Source organism: Diplotaxodon limnothrissa, linkage group LG9 (genome assembly GCF_057381915.1).
Source record: "Diplotaxodon limnothrissa isolate DT_005_m linkage group LG9, D_limnothrissa_male_GT1.1, whole genome shotgun sequence".
Lineage (NCBI taxonomy): Eukaryota > Metazoa > Chordata > Actinopteri > Cichliformes > Cichlidae > Diplotaxodon > Diplotaxodon limnothrissa.
In genome coordinates, this window is record NC_140604.1 from 25,550,413 (window position 1) to 25,566,642 (window position 16,230).

The window sequence follows — 16,230 nt, forward strand, 5'->3', positions numbered from 1 at the left end:
TGACTACACTTAACTGACCATGCAGGGGGTAACAACGGCTGTGCGCGTTTCTTTAAAGGCACCTGTCTTTTTGGGCCTGAATGGATTAAAAATAGCTCCTGTTGTAGCGGGAAAGCTGGAATACCAAGTAACACCACTAAGGGGCGATGTTGAGTCCCCCATATGAGTCATCAGTGTGCACCTGTGGGACTCGAAAAAGGGAGCACACCCAGCCTCATTCTTACTGGCTTTATTTCTTTTTCTTTAAAACAGAAAATGATCGCTTCACAACAGGCCTTTTTTCAAGCAAACCCTCACATTAAGCTTGCCAACACCTACAAAACGGTATCAAAAGTGCACCATAGTGTTAATACGTCTTCTCAAGGTCTAACATTTTCCTATGATAATTTTATCTTCTTGTAATATTTATACAAATACCATTCTGTACACTGTAGAAATACACAGCCTGGTGTGTCCTCTATGTGGGACACCCACCCACTCCCCCCAACAATTGATCTTCCTTTACATCCATGATCCTCTCTCAGTACGTTCCAGGTCACAATGTGGGGGGTGAAGACACCAGGCCAATGTTACATCATATGAATTATTAAATACCCATTCAACCCACACCCAAAGCAAAAACTAAAACGCCACTCATACAACCAACAAACATCTGTACAACCCTCATTCAAAGTCTTTTTCTTTTTTTAAAAACAATCTTGACACAGTTTGCATTCAGTATCGTCTTATTGTCCGAGCAGCAGCAGCAGCAGCAGCAGCAGCGGATCATGGGCGGGGGGCTGTGGAAGGGGCAGGAAGGACGGGGTCAGGCTGGTACGTATGGGGAATTTCCACAGCTGAGCTGCACTGCCGAGTGTGTAAAAAGCACAGGTATGGATTACAGCTGTGCAGACAGGTATGACACCGTGCAGGCTGCTGTGGTGCGTTTAAAGTCTGCCGCCGTCCACGGAGAGGAAACAGAGCATTTCTCTTGGGTTATGCAGTAACACACAAGGATCCAAATTTAGTCTCTGGACTGATAAAAGAGGATGTAGCCCGACTCAGAGTTCTTGGAGATTTCAGAAGTGAGACCGTAGAATTCTTCTATGGCCTGTGCATCGATTTTCTGTGGAACAGAAATGGAGAATGATTTTCTTTAGAAATAGAGGCTTACAGTGAACTCTAAATCACACAAACACACAAATAAACTCGCTCACCTCTACAATATCGTCATCAAACAGCAACCAGAAGTCGTGACTTTTCACAATGGCAATGTAGTGACCCCTGTTTGGACCACTGAAGAGAAATAAAACAGCACATTAGCTCAGCAAAGTCACTTTTAACCATTAAGCCTGACAGGAGATTTATATTTCGGTGTTAAAACTACACCCTAATCTGACATCCAACTCCCTGGAAATGTAACAAAACCTCGTGATTAGCCTGTTCGGTACTGTTAATTCTTCCTGTGCATTTCCAGCTACTTTTCCACTGCAGTTTTTGAATGAATCAGTAAGAATAACAATCATCACCTCAATATGAGGACAGAGACGTCAGCAAACTGATGGAGGGAGATTTGCCAAAACGACTCGAGTTTTTTCCCCCAACAAGCACTTACTCAGGTCCACTCAGTTTGAGCCATTTTCCCCATTATGACTGAGTACCACTTTAATATGGGTGGGGCTGTCATAGAAAGGTGGCCCGAAAGCCCAATGACATAATTTGTATGCAACACAAACCCAAGAGAACAATGGAGGACATCGAGGCTATGGCGTACATCTACCACTTACATACGTTAGTTACATTGTATACTCTGCAAAGATTCACTGCACAAGTCTAAAATCAACAGTGACCATCTCAACGTGGAGGTTTGTAATAATACAACAGATTCAGTAGCATGCGAGAGAAAGGGTAAGAAATGACTTCTACATTACCAATTTATAAGCACTAATGGATTAAAACACTCTGTATATAAAACACTCAATATAAATCAACACTCTTCACTTGAAGTGAGTCATCTGCATTTGTTTGGTTTTCAGACACTTCTCTACTGCTAAGTGCCAAGACGGGTACAATCAAAGCTTTAACTATTAATTATGAAAATGTTAACACGACTGCAAGCAAGTCTGGTAAGTACAACAATATGCCAGGAAGCGCCTCAAGCCCTTTTTTGTATAAAACTGAAATCGAAAGCAGTTATTAATTCTGTCTAACTCGACTAACCTCAGCTTCACCTGTGCAGCTTTGATGTAACACTTTCTATTCTTATGATGCAATAAGCCTGACGAAATGATAGGAAAGGGTTAGAAAACATATCATAATTTGATGTTTCTTAATGTTGCCGAGTTTAAGCAGGCAAGCTTAACGATGCAAGCTTTGAATCATCATTATGAGACCAGTTATTAAAAGTGTCAGCCTGATTGTTATTGTTTAGGTCTCCTTTGTGCCTCTGAAACAGCTGTGACCTGTCAGAGAGCGGACATTGGAGTACACAGTGTCCTGTGGGTTGTGAGGCCAAGATTTATCACATTGAGGGTTAGAGTTTCCCAGGAATACTCTGGGTATAGGTACATCGCAGCTACCAGAGCTGATGGAGCATTTCAGAAGTGGCTCCCCGTGTTGCATCTTTCAAAAACGGTACGGGGTCCGTTTTTTATGTTAGCTGTGTCACAGAGCAAGTGATGAGGACAAGAAATCAGAGAATCCACACACCCACTGTATTCCTGGTTTTAGTCTGTTAGTTAGTTTTTGTGGTAAGGAGGGCACGCTGACTTGCTGGGGGAAGACTCTTGGTGTACCTTGTTTCTGGTCTTTGACAAAGTTTCGGTGAGCATAATGCATAAAAGTAAAATCTAGCAACTAATGTGCTGAAATCTGAAAAGTGGGATAGAGCCTGGGGCTTCCATTACAGAGAATGATTGGCAGACTATGTGGCTGATGCAGTTGCTTCTACCAACTCAGGTTCCTGGAAAGTTTTGCAGTAAAAGCCTGTTAAGATATTTTATGACCCCTAAATATAAGTATGTCCAGACAGGTGGAAAAACAAGTGGCGGATGTGCGGTGAACAGCTGGCAGACCACTACCATATATTTTAGAGTTGCTGTTTATTTTGCTTTTCTGGGAAGAGATAAAGGGCAATATAAACTGTACTTGGAAGACAGATGTTTTTTTTTTTTTTTTGGTACGGTTCATCTCTGTAACATCATGAGCAGTTCACCTGTCAAAGGTAAACACTGAAGTATTTCACTTGCACCCAGTAAGAAGGCAATAAGGAGTAGAAAAGTGAACCCCCAATTAAGAATGACTTGATAGTGTCATTCTTCATTCTCAATAGTGAGTAATGTTCATTAAATGGAAATATTTACTTTCTCTTTACATTTACGGACTAACCAATTTACAAAAAATTGAGAGAAATTGATGCATGATATAATTGTCGGTTTTATTTCTGTGACTAATCAGCGGCTTTAGCCTTGACCATCAATGTCATGCTACGAATTCATCCCTGGAATTTAGTTCGACAGGAGACAGAAAAACTCAAGTGTAATCTATTATTCCTAAAACAGCTGTGGAAAACTGGACTCTGTTTCAGCATCCACTTGCTGAAAAGCAGTGAAACACCTTGAATAAACACTGACAGACTAACTCCCAGTGACACTGGGTCAAAGGCAGTACAGACATAAAGGAGAACACAGCTGAGCATTGATGGAAACTTAAATGAGCTAAACTTTGTCATATCTACTTTATCTACCTCATTTCCACTTCTACAGCCAGATTAGAATCAGCAGTTAACCTACTAACATGCACGCCTTTGGACCATGGGAGGAAACCGGAGTAGCTAGAAGAAAGGTAGTAACACATAGCAAGCTAACACCACAGGCGCCTCAGGAAGGTTCAAACTAAGGTAACTGTGCTAACCACTGCACCACCCATGCACAAGAGTCTACATGTTGCCCTATGAGATTCAGATGTAATGCAACTTTACTCTTGAGCCTACGGGTTCAAATGTATTTTATTATTAAAACAAAGAATTAAGTGTTTATCTCTCTATACCGGTTATGTGTTCACATACACACCTCCCACAATGCACCACCACGGCGACCAAGTCATACAGCCTCTCAGGATTGGTGGCGTCCCCGGAGGTGTTGAAGAGGCGGAGTTCCAGGGGGAAGACGACGCGATAGGACAGCTTGGTGTAGCGTTGCAGCTGCTCCATGTATTTAAAGCGCTTCAGGTGCAGAGCTAGGATCATCGGCAGCTTCTTTACACGCATCCTACATTAAAAGAACAATGACGAGTGCAACGCTGGATATAAATGTCCAACCACAAACAAAATCATACATTAAAAATGAACCTATACACTGACCTCTTGTGTGCCTCCTGCTTGCTTCTACATTCTTCACAGTAGTATTTGTACTCACTGCACAGTGTCTCTGTGTTACTAAAACCTCTGAGAGGAATCAAAAGAGAAAATCGGTCAATTTTAACTCCACATTTAAAAATACAACAAAATGCAGGGTGTGACTCACTTCCAGTTAATAACAGGCCTTTTTGCAGGAGCTATTCTGACATGAAATGGCCGGTAACAAAAATGTTAATAATAACTTCAGTCTGACTTAAGTGGGCTTCAACAAGATGTGTTAGGAAAGATCTAAAATGGTTGCAGTTACTTGATCTTTTCAATCGAAAGACAGTGAAAATGATCCATTTCAGTTTCCAGGAGCCCAGCCTGTTGTCTCCAGATGGCTTTGTTTTGTCTAACCAACAGTCCAAAACCCAAAGAAACGAAGTGTAAGAAGAAAACAGGCAGCAAATGCTATCTTTTAAGAGCCTGGAACCATCAAATAGGTGTCATTTTTCACAATCGTTGCACGGAGCTACTAATCCTGTTCCTTCAATTGCTGATGCAGCAGTGTTGCTTTACCTGAGGCAGTGTGTGATGGAGGTATTCTGTTCTACATCAACAGAGAGGTCCAGAAAATCCTCATCTTTGCTGCTTATCTGAAAAACAAAAAACAAAAAACAAAAAGACTTGTAAAGGTTAGAATAACTGTTAAACTACACGGTCAGGTCTTAATTCCTTAAGTTAAACAATGTTTGCACAAAAACTAAGCTCTGTGGTGCCACTGCAGCTTTATCCTTGCAAGCATATTGAACAAATCTGTTTAGCAACCGTCTTGTTAAGATGATATGACACCTTATGTGTCAGAATGAAGTGAAGAATCTCACCGTTTCACAGGTGAGGCAGCGCGTCTCATTGGTCAGAGTGCCTTGGAAGATCTCATGGACCCAAGTGGGGGCAGGTGTGGCATTGCTGTTGTTGTTCTGCGAGTCCAAAGTGCCATTGGCCAGGCGGCCGTTTGTCTTCTCCTGCTTCCTCTCTTCTTGAAGCAGATCAGCAATAGTATTCAGCAGGTAGTTTAGGAACTCGTGAGCATCCTGCTGCATGTAGTTGTCAAAGAGCTCTGAGGAATAAAAATCGCAACAAAAAGCAGCATTTTTAGCGTTTCTCCAAGTTCAGAAGCAACAACAACAACAACAACAGGATGTCTTGCTGTCAGGGTTGGGCGGTATAAACGGTATATTGTTTTGGTCGAAAGCATTGCAGCTACAAACAACATCATCTGCAAATTATGCCGGGCGGCAGTAATAGCAAAGAGAAGCACTTTTGGAATATGGGGAAAGCCAAAACCTGAGCTTCCTCCACTTTCAACATTAATGTTGAATTCTCTCGCAGCTGCTCTATTCCCATGTTGGTGCAGTATATTAATGACTAACCTCTTATTGTGGATGGATGGATTATCTCAGTTGTTCTCCTGACTGAAGTTTGGTCCGTTTTTAGGATCCTGCCATGTGATTGCATTTGTCCCTAACCACCAGAAACTCTCACGTTAACTTTCATCGAGTGGAAAAAAGTTAGCGTTCATCCTCGAGCTTCACTGTGCTAATGTTATGCTAACGTAGCTGTGTAGCTAGCGATCACGTAGCACAACATTATATACCAGCTAGTCCAACTTCAGTCACTGCTGTTTAGTTTTCTGTCTTCATTTATGTTGGAAGTGATAGCAGAGCTGTACGTTTGAATTTTTTCAGACATCTCTCAGTCAGAACATGCTATATCATGTTTAGGTGGAAACTAGCCAGCTAACTTTCTGTTAACTTCTAACTCTGTTAAATGTAATAAATTCTGTTTTCATGGATGCCTGGATGTTAAACTTAATTGTTACACCTGGTAAAGCAGCAACGCTGATCATTTTATTAAAGATGAAAGAATTTAGACAGTTTGTAACTCTCAGTGATGCCGCAGTGTTCCTTTGACTTTGGGACCTGAAGAAGACGGAGTTTTGGACCCAGATTACTCTGCAAGGCTCCTGACTACGGTAGCTGTAATGCTCTGGCAGTCCATCAAACGGTGCAGCTTCATAGCTTACCAAAGTCGTACTAAAACATTTTTTGACAGATTTCTGTGCACCTTTACTACATAAAATCTGTTCGAGGTCAGTAAGCACAACCACAATTCATACATAAAGCACACTGTCAATTTTTGAGAAAATTAAAGGATTTTAAGTGTGCCTTATAGTTTGTAAAATACGTTATACAGAAGGAAAGAATATATCGCAATATATATCGTTACCGCACATGCTTCAAATTATACTGTGATATGGATTTTAGGCCATATCGCCCAGCCCTACTTGCTGTCTCTGCAGGTCAGCAAATTATAGTTTCACTCTCTGCAATGTCTTTTTTTGTTCCACCAATCTCCCTGTCTGGATCAGTTCCTCTCACCATTCTCTTTGCGCAGTCGTGTGATAAACTTCTTGGGTGGTATGACTCCCACTTTCCTTTTCTGATTGGCAATGCTGTGAAACAGATCAGCCAGACAGGTAAGCAGGTTCTCCTTCCGTCGAGGCTGACTCCGGTACGCCAAGATCTTCTCCCGAAAAGGCCGGCAGAAGTACAGAGCCTGCAGCACTGAGTTGCAATAGCAAGTGTTTCCAAACTACAAACAAGAGGAAAACCCAATGTGAGCACTTGTCAGGTACAGATGCAACACAGGTAGTGTTACTGCTCACTTACATTGACCAGACCAAAGTAGTGCTCATTGACTGGAAACTGCTCAGATCCAATCTCTTTCTCCAGAGCAGAGGCATTGGCGCCCTGTAAACACAGCAGACAGACAAATATTTTACTGTCCTCAAACAAGACAGATAATTTTCTTCAACACTGCATCCGAATCCCAATGCAAATCCTGTCTTAGCTTCACATTTTCAAGGTCATGTATGCTGCTATAAATGGAAAAAAACAGTGGGTGCTTAAAGCTCCAAGACCAGCTTTTTTCATATTAAACCTTTTTTTGCCAGGAGTCATAATTCCTTAACTGTTCTTAGACACAACTCAAGTCAACACGAGAAGCAAAACTGATCAAAACTGCATGTTTCAGAACAGAAAACGTTCAATTTCAAAGGTTTCTGAAGTTTACGATGACTCGGTGGCTGCATATGTATCCCTTTGGTATTATTTAGTACGGGTGAAAGGCTAGGACGCGCCGTGCAGACAGCAACAAACTGTGCAGAGTAGATCTGGACCTGGAATGGGTCCACAACTGCGCAGCTAATGTTAAACAATGTCGTCATTGCCCGCGTTAATATTATCTGGCAGATTCCCACGACAACTTGTCTGTTCTCCTCATTGTTTTCCCGTCACATACCGCAGATTAATCCTCGGAAGTCACCCATTATCCAGCTGTGTTTCAGTTGCTGGCAAGCAGAAACACTGGTTTAGCTTTAGTTACCTTCACGTTAGCTAGTTAGCTGTAAATCACAGGTGCAGCAGGTGCACTGTCACCGGGGAAGCTGTGAGAAATGTTAACCAAATAAGTCGTCAAGCTATGAGTAATAAAGCAGCAAGCATTCCCGTGTGCCCGTCAACTGTCGTTAACAAAAAGCGGGGAGCGGAGAAGGCGGTGGGTGGCTGCTTGCTTGGCTGGGCTATAGACGAAAAACTGCTTGGCTAGCACTGGCAGCAAAATTTACTGCTTTCATTTCTAATTCCACGGCTTAAAACGCCAATAGCAGCGCAGCCGCGGTTTCCGTACCACCCTATAGTCTGACTAATAACAGTATGAGACTGCCGCGCACTTACCATGGTACAAAAAGAGGCAAATTTGGAGACTGTCATTAGGATTTCCATTCGGCTAGCGCCATCTTCCACCACACCGCAGCGCGCTGACAAGACTGGGCTGGCTCCCCTCGTGAGGGTAGATTCTGCGGAGCTCGCGACGGAAGGTCCAATTGCTCAAGAACGCGAGAGCGTTCTCTGTCGGGTGCTTCCGTTTTAGCTTTAATCACGGAAGTGAGTAGCTTCAATACAGCGTATATAAAAAAGCTTGTGGCTATTGTATCCACACATTATGACATTTCTTCGATGCCTACTCAGATGCAGTTATCTGGCGAATAAAAATCAAGCAATATCACGTGACGTGTTGTTGAGGCCCATGTCACTGAAGAAATTAAAGGTTGACTGAAGTCAAGTGTTGCGCATGCTTACATTGCATCCAGAGCCATTGAGTAAGTCCTCATTGCGTTGCACACAACTGTTCTTCTATGTTCATTTTTTCTTTTTTCAAATAATTTATTTTAAGACTGCCATTCTAGGACAAAATTTAATCAAATTTAATTAAGTAAATACCTAGCGTTAAAATTACCGGAACAAATAATAAATTTGCGAGAAAACACATATGACAGACGTGTCAAACATATAATTCTGGGACCTGAACAGGCCCGCAAAGGGGTTCAGTCTTGCACACTGATGGCTTTTCAAAATGTGAAAATTAGAGGAAGGAGGGTATCAACTAAATTCAATCAGTTCAATAGATAGATAGATAGATGTGTAGTTAAACATCCCTACAATGAAAGAACGTGAAAAAGATGATATTATCTATATAAAGTTAGTTTCACTGATCCACCCTGCTAATGAACACAATACAGATCTATTTTTACATTTGTTATTTTAACCTATATAGGCATTTCAGGTTATGAATTAAAAAATTTGGCTAAAATAATTTTAAAAAATTAATGAAACATTGTTCAGTACTAGGAAAATTTGGATTTTTGTATTTTAATATTAAAAATATACCACAGTCCTAAAATATGCCCCAAAACACAACATACTTCATACCGTGTACATTATAACATACCATAATAGACCCATTTCTGTAATATACTCACATATCTATATTATTGCTAATATATATTGTAATATATCTATATCACTAAAGCACTTCTGGATGGATGCAAACTGCATTTCGTTGCCCTGTACCTGTGCATGTGCAATGACAATAAAGTTGAATTCTATTCTAAATTCTAAAACCCATTTTGTAGTGTTTCCACCAATGTTACTATAGCTAACTAAAGTTAAACATTCATTTGGAAAATATTTTCCAAATGAATGTTTCATTTGGAAAATATTTTATTTAGGTGAAATAAAATTTAAAACTAGACTTATAGAATAAACACGGAAACAATATCATGCGTTTTAAAAACGATCTAGGCTTATAGTAAAATATAATCAGGAAATATCATATTTGTCCACAGAGCCAACCTGATGATGTCTACTTGAGCGTCTGGAAAGTGTTTTTTTGTTGTATTATATTATTGTATTATTCAGCACTTCATAAATGTGAAAGTCTGACAATTGCCATCCATGTACTACAAAACCAAGACTTCTTCATTCGTCTTCAACCTAGGCGTTACCGCTGCTCTCTCTCGGTCGTTTTTTCGTTCAGGCAATCTCACGGGCTTCCTGAATCAGCTTCACAAGGCGGAGTTTCGGGGCCATTGCTCTCTCTTTCCGCCGTACCCGCCATCTTGTAGAGACCGGGGGTAAGATGTTCTCTGTTTAAAAGTCGATTTTCATCTATATTATCCCTTCTTACATGCACAGTTTCACTTATATATCCACCGCAGTTGTTCCCTCATGCGCCACGGTGTTGTTAATGGTTGAAAATGCGTCACTGGGAGTAGTTTTCTCCGTTTACAGCCCTCCGGTTCAGTAGCGTGGCTCTCCATGTGGGCCTGCCAGGCAGAGGAGCGTTTAATAGAAGCAGTTTTTTTGCTCCCTCCGAAACCCTTTTATTCCTACTGAAAGACACGAAACACCGATATTTTACATTTTCATTAAAGCGTTTTTCATGACGTGGCTCTAAAATGTTAGTTACCGCTCAGTATAGCGGACTGAATTGTCCCTGCTAGGCTGTGCATTGCTATGTTTCGTGATGCGCTGGCTATGTATAGTAGTTTTGTAGGCTAATGCACCTCTGTTGTTGAAAAGTGAGGGATATTTGGGGTCGTGTATTTTATTTATCGGCTGTTTGTGTAGAAAGAGCTCATTCAGCAGGTTTGTAGTCATGTGACGAATATGAACTTCCACGTGTTTATGTTACAATGTTGAAAACAATGTTTTCTCTAAGTGACAGTCGGTCTAATTTCCCATCATCTGGCGCAGTTAGATGTAAATAAACTCCTTTATTGACTTATATTATTACACACCTGCTAAAATTACGTGTTTACATTAGTAGGCAATGGTCACACTTACGTGTGTCTAATCTAAGTGTTTTCTCTCAGTAATCAGGCATCATGACGAACACCAGAGGCAAGAGGAGGGGGACCAGGTACATGTTCAGCAGGCCATTCCGCAAGCATGGTGAGTCCCAAGTTTGAAGTGCAGGTAAACTGCTCACAAGTGTGTGTATAAAGTCTGTAACGTGTCTTTCCTTCTCTCTCTTTCACAGGCCCAATCCCTCTGTCCACTTACATGCGTATCTACAAGAAGGGAGACATTGTTGACATCAAGGTAAGCAAGATCAAAGCACTACCTGACTGAGACACCCCAGTGATTATGAAGTAAATGTGCTGAGTTCTTTATAAAGTGCTTTGGGAAATGTGCATGTCTTAAAATGTGTTTTAATGACCAAGTGTGCCTAATTCAAATCAGACCTAATTTAAATAAAAGCATCACATGTTGAGCAGCTACTCCCCATGAGAAAGAATTTGACAAGTGGTTTGTAGAAATGCAACTGATAAAACTATTATGATTTTGTTTCAGGGCACAGGAACCGTTCAGAAAGGTATGCCTCATAAATGCTACCACGGCAAGACAGGACGCATCTACAATGTAACCCAACATGCTGTCGGCATCATTGTCAACAAGCAGGTCAAGTAAGTAAGATCCTTTATTTTTGGATGTTTAGATTTGTGCACTTTGAGCTAGCACACACCAGATGACTTAGAACGTCTACAAATAAAAGAATCTAATAACTAATCAGAGAAACTGTTGATCAACTTGGCATGGCCGGGTTAAGTCTTGATTCCAACTATGTGATCATTATTGTCTGCTCTCACTGGTGTGTGTTGGCTCATGCACTTTACCTAGTGAGAGGAAAGATGACCCCATCTTCACTTTGCTACCATGAACCGTTCTGTCCATGGTGGCCATTCATGTGGGGGAAAGCATTTCATCCTTAAGAATCCCAGCATACCTTCCTCTGTGTTGACCTGGGATTTTATGCAGGAGACATTTGGACATTGAAAGACCATTTTCACAACACAATTAAAGGAAACGTTACCATTGCCCAGTTTCTTTTTTTTATAAACTGTTAATTGAAATTGTTCACACTCACAGAGGCAAGATCCTGGCCAAGAGGATTAATGTGCGTATTGAGCACGTGAAGCACTCAAAGAGCAGGGACAGCTTCCTGCAGCGCGTTAAGGAAAATGAGCGCAAGAAGCTGGAGGCCAAGCAGAAGGGCACCTGGGTGGAACTGAAGCGCCAGGTATGAGCCGAGTTTATTGTAACACGTGAATAGAGAATTGTTAAAGCCTGAAATATTCAAAAAGTAAAAAGACCACCCAGATGTGTAATTTGAATATAATTAGATTTATTAAAGGAGTATTTTTGTGCTTCATTGTATTCATTTTCCTGTCTCCTCAGCCTGCTCCTCCTCGTGAGGCTCACTTTGTCACCACTAAGAGAAATGAGCCACAGCTGCTGGAGCCCATCCCATACGAGTTCATGGCGTAAAGTGCTTGATTAAAATAAAAGATATTTGTACACACACTCCTTGCAGTTGTGTCATCTGTTCACACATTTGATCATGTATTTCTGTGTCATGATGAGCCATCACTCAGTGATGATTCTCCTCCTTTGATTGCTCTAAATGAAATAAAGAGAATTTCATTTCACCGGCGAACTGAGAGTGACTGGCACACATGTCACAAGCATTTCACATCTGCACAGCTGTAGCTGACAGGTTTCTACTAGTTTACATTTCCCCTGTGAGTACACAGGAGGGTAAGGACAATATGGGCGTTTACACCCAAATGCAATAGTGAGAATAATCTTAAATATCGTAAACTTGCTTTCTGAAGAAAGCTGTATGTCTGGATTTGTACACTCTCAGTTAGATCTGTGAAAACCAGACAAACTTCCCCTGTTCTGGATCATGTGTGTCCATATCTTCTCAGTAATGCCAAACAAAAGTAATAAATTACAATTTGTATAAAAAGGGGTGCAGGGTAGCACTGTTGTGTCACCGCAAGAAGGTCCTATGAGCAGGGTTTGACTCCACCATCTGTCCGGGGATTTTCTGTGTGGAGTTTTCATGTTCTCCCCATGTTTGGTGGGTTCTCTCTGGGTACGCTGGTTTCCTCCCACAGTCCAAAGAAATGCACTAGTGGGGTTAGGTTTATTGGTAATTCTAAATTGTCCATATGTGAGTGTAAATGATTGGCTCTGTAACAGGGCAGCAACCTGTAAAGGGTTGCCGCCCCACTTCTTGCTCTGTGGGTAGCTGTTTCCCTGATAAGTGGAAGGGCATTGATAAAAGGGGGAATGACTTTAAATGAGAAAAAGCGATGGCACTGATTATACAACAGAGAAAAGCTCAGTTTTCTGGAGGTTTTTAAGAGCTAAATTTATTGTCATAACGATTGCTCAATTACAGTGTCTGGCAACACCAACACTACGTTAACACTCCAGACCTTTAAAAAAAAAAAGCAACTTTTGGTTTGAAAAGGTGAACTCAGAATGCTGAGCATTTCTGTATAAAAAATGAGCAAATAATGACATTTTCAGCTATCAGTTAATCTATAGTGTTGTTTTTTAAATTATATTTACCACTTATCTAATTATTTATGATATATTATTATTATGTTATTTATCATTCACTGGTTTGTCACTACAGACCCATTCACTCCTGCAAAGCGTGAAAGCAAGCCTCGGTTTCAGAGTCTAAATTGTTGCCACGTGTTTATTAAATGAAACAAAACAGCTTTGAATCTTGCAGTTTAATTTAGTGATACAGAAACAGAATGCATGTATCACTCATTAAATATCATCAAAGGGGAGAAAATGAAGCCCGAGAGTTCCCTGGGAGAATTAAAAAATAAAAATGGTGATTAGGTGTGTGCAAGTTAGATCGAGCAGGCAAATGAAAATGCATATCAGGTCTCAGTCAGGTAGCTGGGTTTCTACTGTTTAGACAGTAGGTGGCAGTGTGCACCAGGGTGTGTGCTGAGCTCAGCCTGAAGGCATCAAGCGTGTGGCTGGACAGATGAACTAAAGTGTGCTGATGTATCATATTTGGTGAATGTGAGAGACTGTCACCAGGGGAAGTATTATCCACGACTTTACCTTAGGTGTACACAGAACATGATTCAACAGTTCCCTCAAACATACTCCAAACATCATGGTTATATGTTATAATTAGGATGTCCCCTGCCTACCTCTGCACTAGGGCATTTTAAGTTTTCATTCATTTATAATTTAGACTTTAGTAATTTTTTTTTTTGTCTTATTACTCATTTAATAGATAAAATCTGTGGTTTAGAAGCCTTTGAATAGCAATTTAAATTCTTAGCATCTATTAACAAGATGATACTCTAACAATAGTTACTATATTTGTTCCTGTGGGAAGCCAATGAAGTCTTTTTACACAAGTAAAAATGAAATAAAGCAGGATATAACATTTTCAATATTATATTAGATAATACTAGATTCTAAAACACTTGGATGAATCTACAGGGAGTTCATAATTATGATGTTATCTGTTGAATTCATCTCAAATCTAAAGTATTGACCTGTGAGGAAGATTTTTTTTTTGTATTATTAGATTAATTACTAACAAGCCAAATCAATAAATTTAAACTTCACTTAAAAGATTCAGAATACCATATATTTATGTTTTGCAATATCCGGGCTGGACTTTGGGCCATTACAACATCTTGATTCTTAATTTTCAGCCATTTTATTGTAGATTTGCTGGCGTACCTATGAGTTGCATGAATCGGTCTCGACCCAGCTTTAGCTGCGGGACCGATGGCCTTGATGTGGAACAATAATTCAGAGTCAGGGTAAAACACTGGATTAGGTCCTGTGGGTGGAAGCCCAAAGCATCACCCCTCCACCACCATGCTTGACAGTCGGTATGAGGTGTTTGTGCTGATAAGCTACCAGCATTATGTTATCAGCATTATGGCCAAACATCTCCAATTCGGTCTCATCTGCTCAAAGGACATTGTTCCAGAAGTCTTGTGGCTCCTTCAGAAGCAACTTTGTTGGAAAAGTGCACTTAGTTTGTGACAGGACTGCATAAAGTCACATGAAAACTTTTTTCCCCCACATTGTATGTTAAGTTATGTGTTTCATAAAAATAAGGATATTTTAAACAATCATAAAGTTTCACTGTTTGGCAGCTGATATATGACCCCCCCCCCACCTGCCCGGCTGAATACAAGAATGTGTACACAGGGTCATGCCTATGTAAGTGTTTGTGTACCTGTGTGTGGACCGCTTGATGTGGGCTGTTTAATCAGTGGAGGCTGAATGGCTGGCTGGTTACGTGACAAATAGGTTATCTCATCCCACCTCAGTGCTCTACCTAATATTTACACAAATTAGGACCAGTTTACAGAGATATCGCCCGCAAGGAGGAATGAGCTCAAGGGACTTAAAAAAAAAATTACTTCTGTAGTTGTATTATCCGAGTTTGTATTTTTTTTAAAAAGAGAAAAAATACTTGTAGAAGAATTTGTAAATAAAGTGTATACTTCTAAAAGGCTCATTTCTGCCTATCCATAACCCTGCAGACCTGAGGTCATGATATTCATGCATGGATGTTATCAGGCCATTGTAATACGTGTCCAACAACCTGAAAAACAAAATGTAATCAGTCAATAAGCAGGCTGGCAGCCAAAGCCTTTGGTATTGATTGGAAAGGTCTGGAATTGACTTGGAGTGTCTAGATAAGAGAAATGGCATCTATGCAGATATCGGCTGAACATTTGAATTAAAAATTAAATATTGGTCCTCTGACAAAGGCCACCCCAGGTTTTTATGAATCAGATTCATGCTTTTGGGTGTTTTTTTATTCTCAGCCAAGGAGATGATGCAAAAGCTGACAGAACAAATTCAATAAGACTTTGTGGTCACTAACCAAAGAGGGATGTCTGTGATTTTTTGGCTGTCCGCTTCTATTTCATTCTGTGATTTTCACCTCACATACAGAGCCTGTGTGTGTGTGCTTGTTCTCACAGACACACGGAGTGTCATGTGTGGCCCTGACTCATAGAAGTTACTGATTGAGGAAACAGAGTGTAAATAGGAGAGAGAAAGCAAGCGAGAGGGAGGAGGGCAGAAAGACGAGGCCTGTGGATAAAAGCCGCGGAGCACTATGAACTCCTTAATCACACATTTGACACACACAGATTGAGTCTGTCAGCTCAGCCAGCAGCTCGGAGCAGCTGTATCGACCCAGGACGTTACATATTAACCACACACACACATACACACACACAAACAGCAGATAGTTGGTCATGGACACAGACAAGAGTTTTATGCGGAGAACTTACATGGCAAGATATGCAGATATGACATTTCACAAGTATCTGCTTTCCCACTTTACCTGAATAACACAGAGTTAGTATTATCTTTGAGATTTATTTGGTTAATCTGCCCAGGGTTTGAAATCTCTCAAAAAAAGTAAAAATGTCCCAATAAGCTCTATTCCCATTGTGATTTATTCTCTGAAAAGTGGTAGCTGTAACTGAAGGGAAGTACTGGAAAAAAATCAAAAGAGAAACAATTGTAATAAACAAAACACACCGTTACTGCTTCAATGGGAATTGAGAGGATAAGTAGCACTTACTAAGTGTGACTGGCTCTAGAAAAACAGATGAAGTTTTACTAGTTTGTTGGTGTGGA

The 16,230-nt window shown here is 40.6% G+C and overlaps 2 protein-coding genes across 2 annotated transcripts; one reads left to right on the top strand and one right to left on the bottom strand.

Annotated features, from left to right (window-relative positions):
- Positions 1–151: 151 nt before the first annotated feature.
- Positions 152–8,256, bottom strand: usp12a (ubiquitin specific peptidase 12a). Its single transcript, XM_085362355.1, has 9 exons — positions 8,116–8,256; positions 7,051–7,131; positions 6,760–6,973; positions 5,203–5,438; positions 4,898–4,974; positions 4,340–4,423; positions 4,050–4,247; positions 1,197–1,275; positions 152–1,105 (listed from the first exon to the last, which is right to left on the bottom strand). The coding sequence occupies exons 1-9, from the start codon at positions 8,161–8,163 to the stop codon at positions 1,004–1,006; spliced, it is 1,119 nt and encodes a 372-aa protein (XP_085218481.1). The 5' UTR covers positions 8,164–8,256; the 3' UTR covers positions 152–1,003.
- Positions 8,257–9,797: 1,541 nt separating this feature from the next.
- Positions 9,798–12,082, top strand: rpl21 (ribosomal protein L21). The gene is made up of 6 exons (XM_085362356.1): positions 9,798–9,854; positions 10,596–10,674; positions 10,763–10,824; positions 11,077–11,189; positions 11,653–11,803; positions 11,962–12,082. Exons 2-6 carry the CDS (start codon positions 10,608–10,610, stop codon positions 12,049–12,051), a joined length of 483 nt encoding a protein of 160 aa, XP_085218482.1. The 5' UTR covers positions 9,798–9,854; positions 10,596–10,607; the 3' UTR covers positions 12,052–12,082.
- Positions 12,083–16,230: the final 4,148 nt, after the last annotated feature.

Bases quoted from the DNA above. Each gene is read 5' to 3' on its own strand.
- usp12a (XM_085362355.1), bottom strand. From the start codon at position 8,163: ATGGAAATCCTAATGACAGTCTCCAAATTTGCCTCTTTTTGTACCATG. The intron at 5,439-6,759 runs GTGAGAGGAACT...TTTATTCCTCAG, and splicing joins ACGACTGCGCAAAGAGAATG to AGCTCTTTGACAACTACATG. The intron at 4,424-4,897 runs GTAAAGCAACAC...GATTCCTCTCAG, and splicing joins TCCATCACACACTGCCTCAG to AGGTTTTAGTAACACAGAGA.
- rpl21 (XM_085362356.1), top strand. From the start codon at position 10,608: ATGACGAACACCAGAGGCAAGAGGAGGGGGACCAGGTACATGTTCAGC. The intron at 10,825-11,076 runs GTAAGCAAGATC...ATTTTGTTTCAG, and splicing joins GAGACATTGTTGACATCAAG to GGCACAGGAACCGTTCAGAA. The intron at 11,190-11,652 runs GTAAGTAAGATC...TCACACTCACAG, and splicing joins ATTGTCAACAAGCAGGTCAA to AGGCAAGATCCTGGCCAAGA.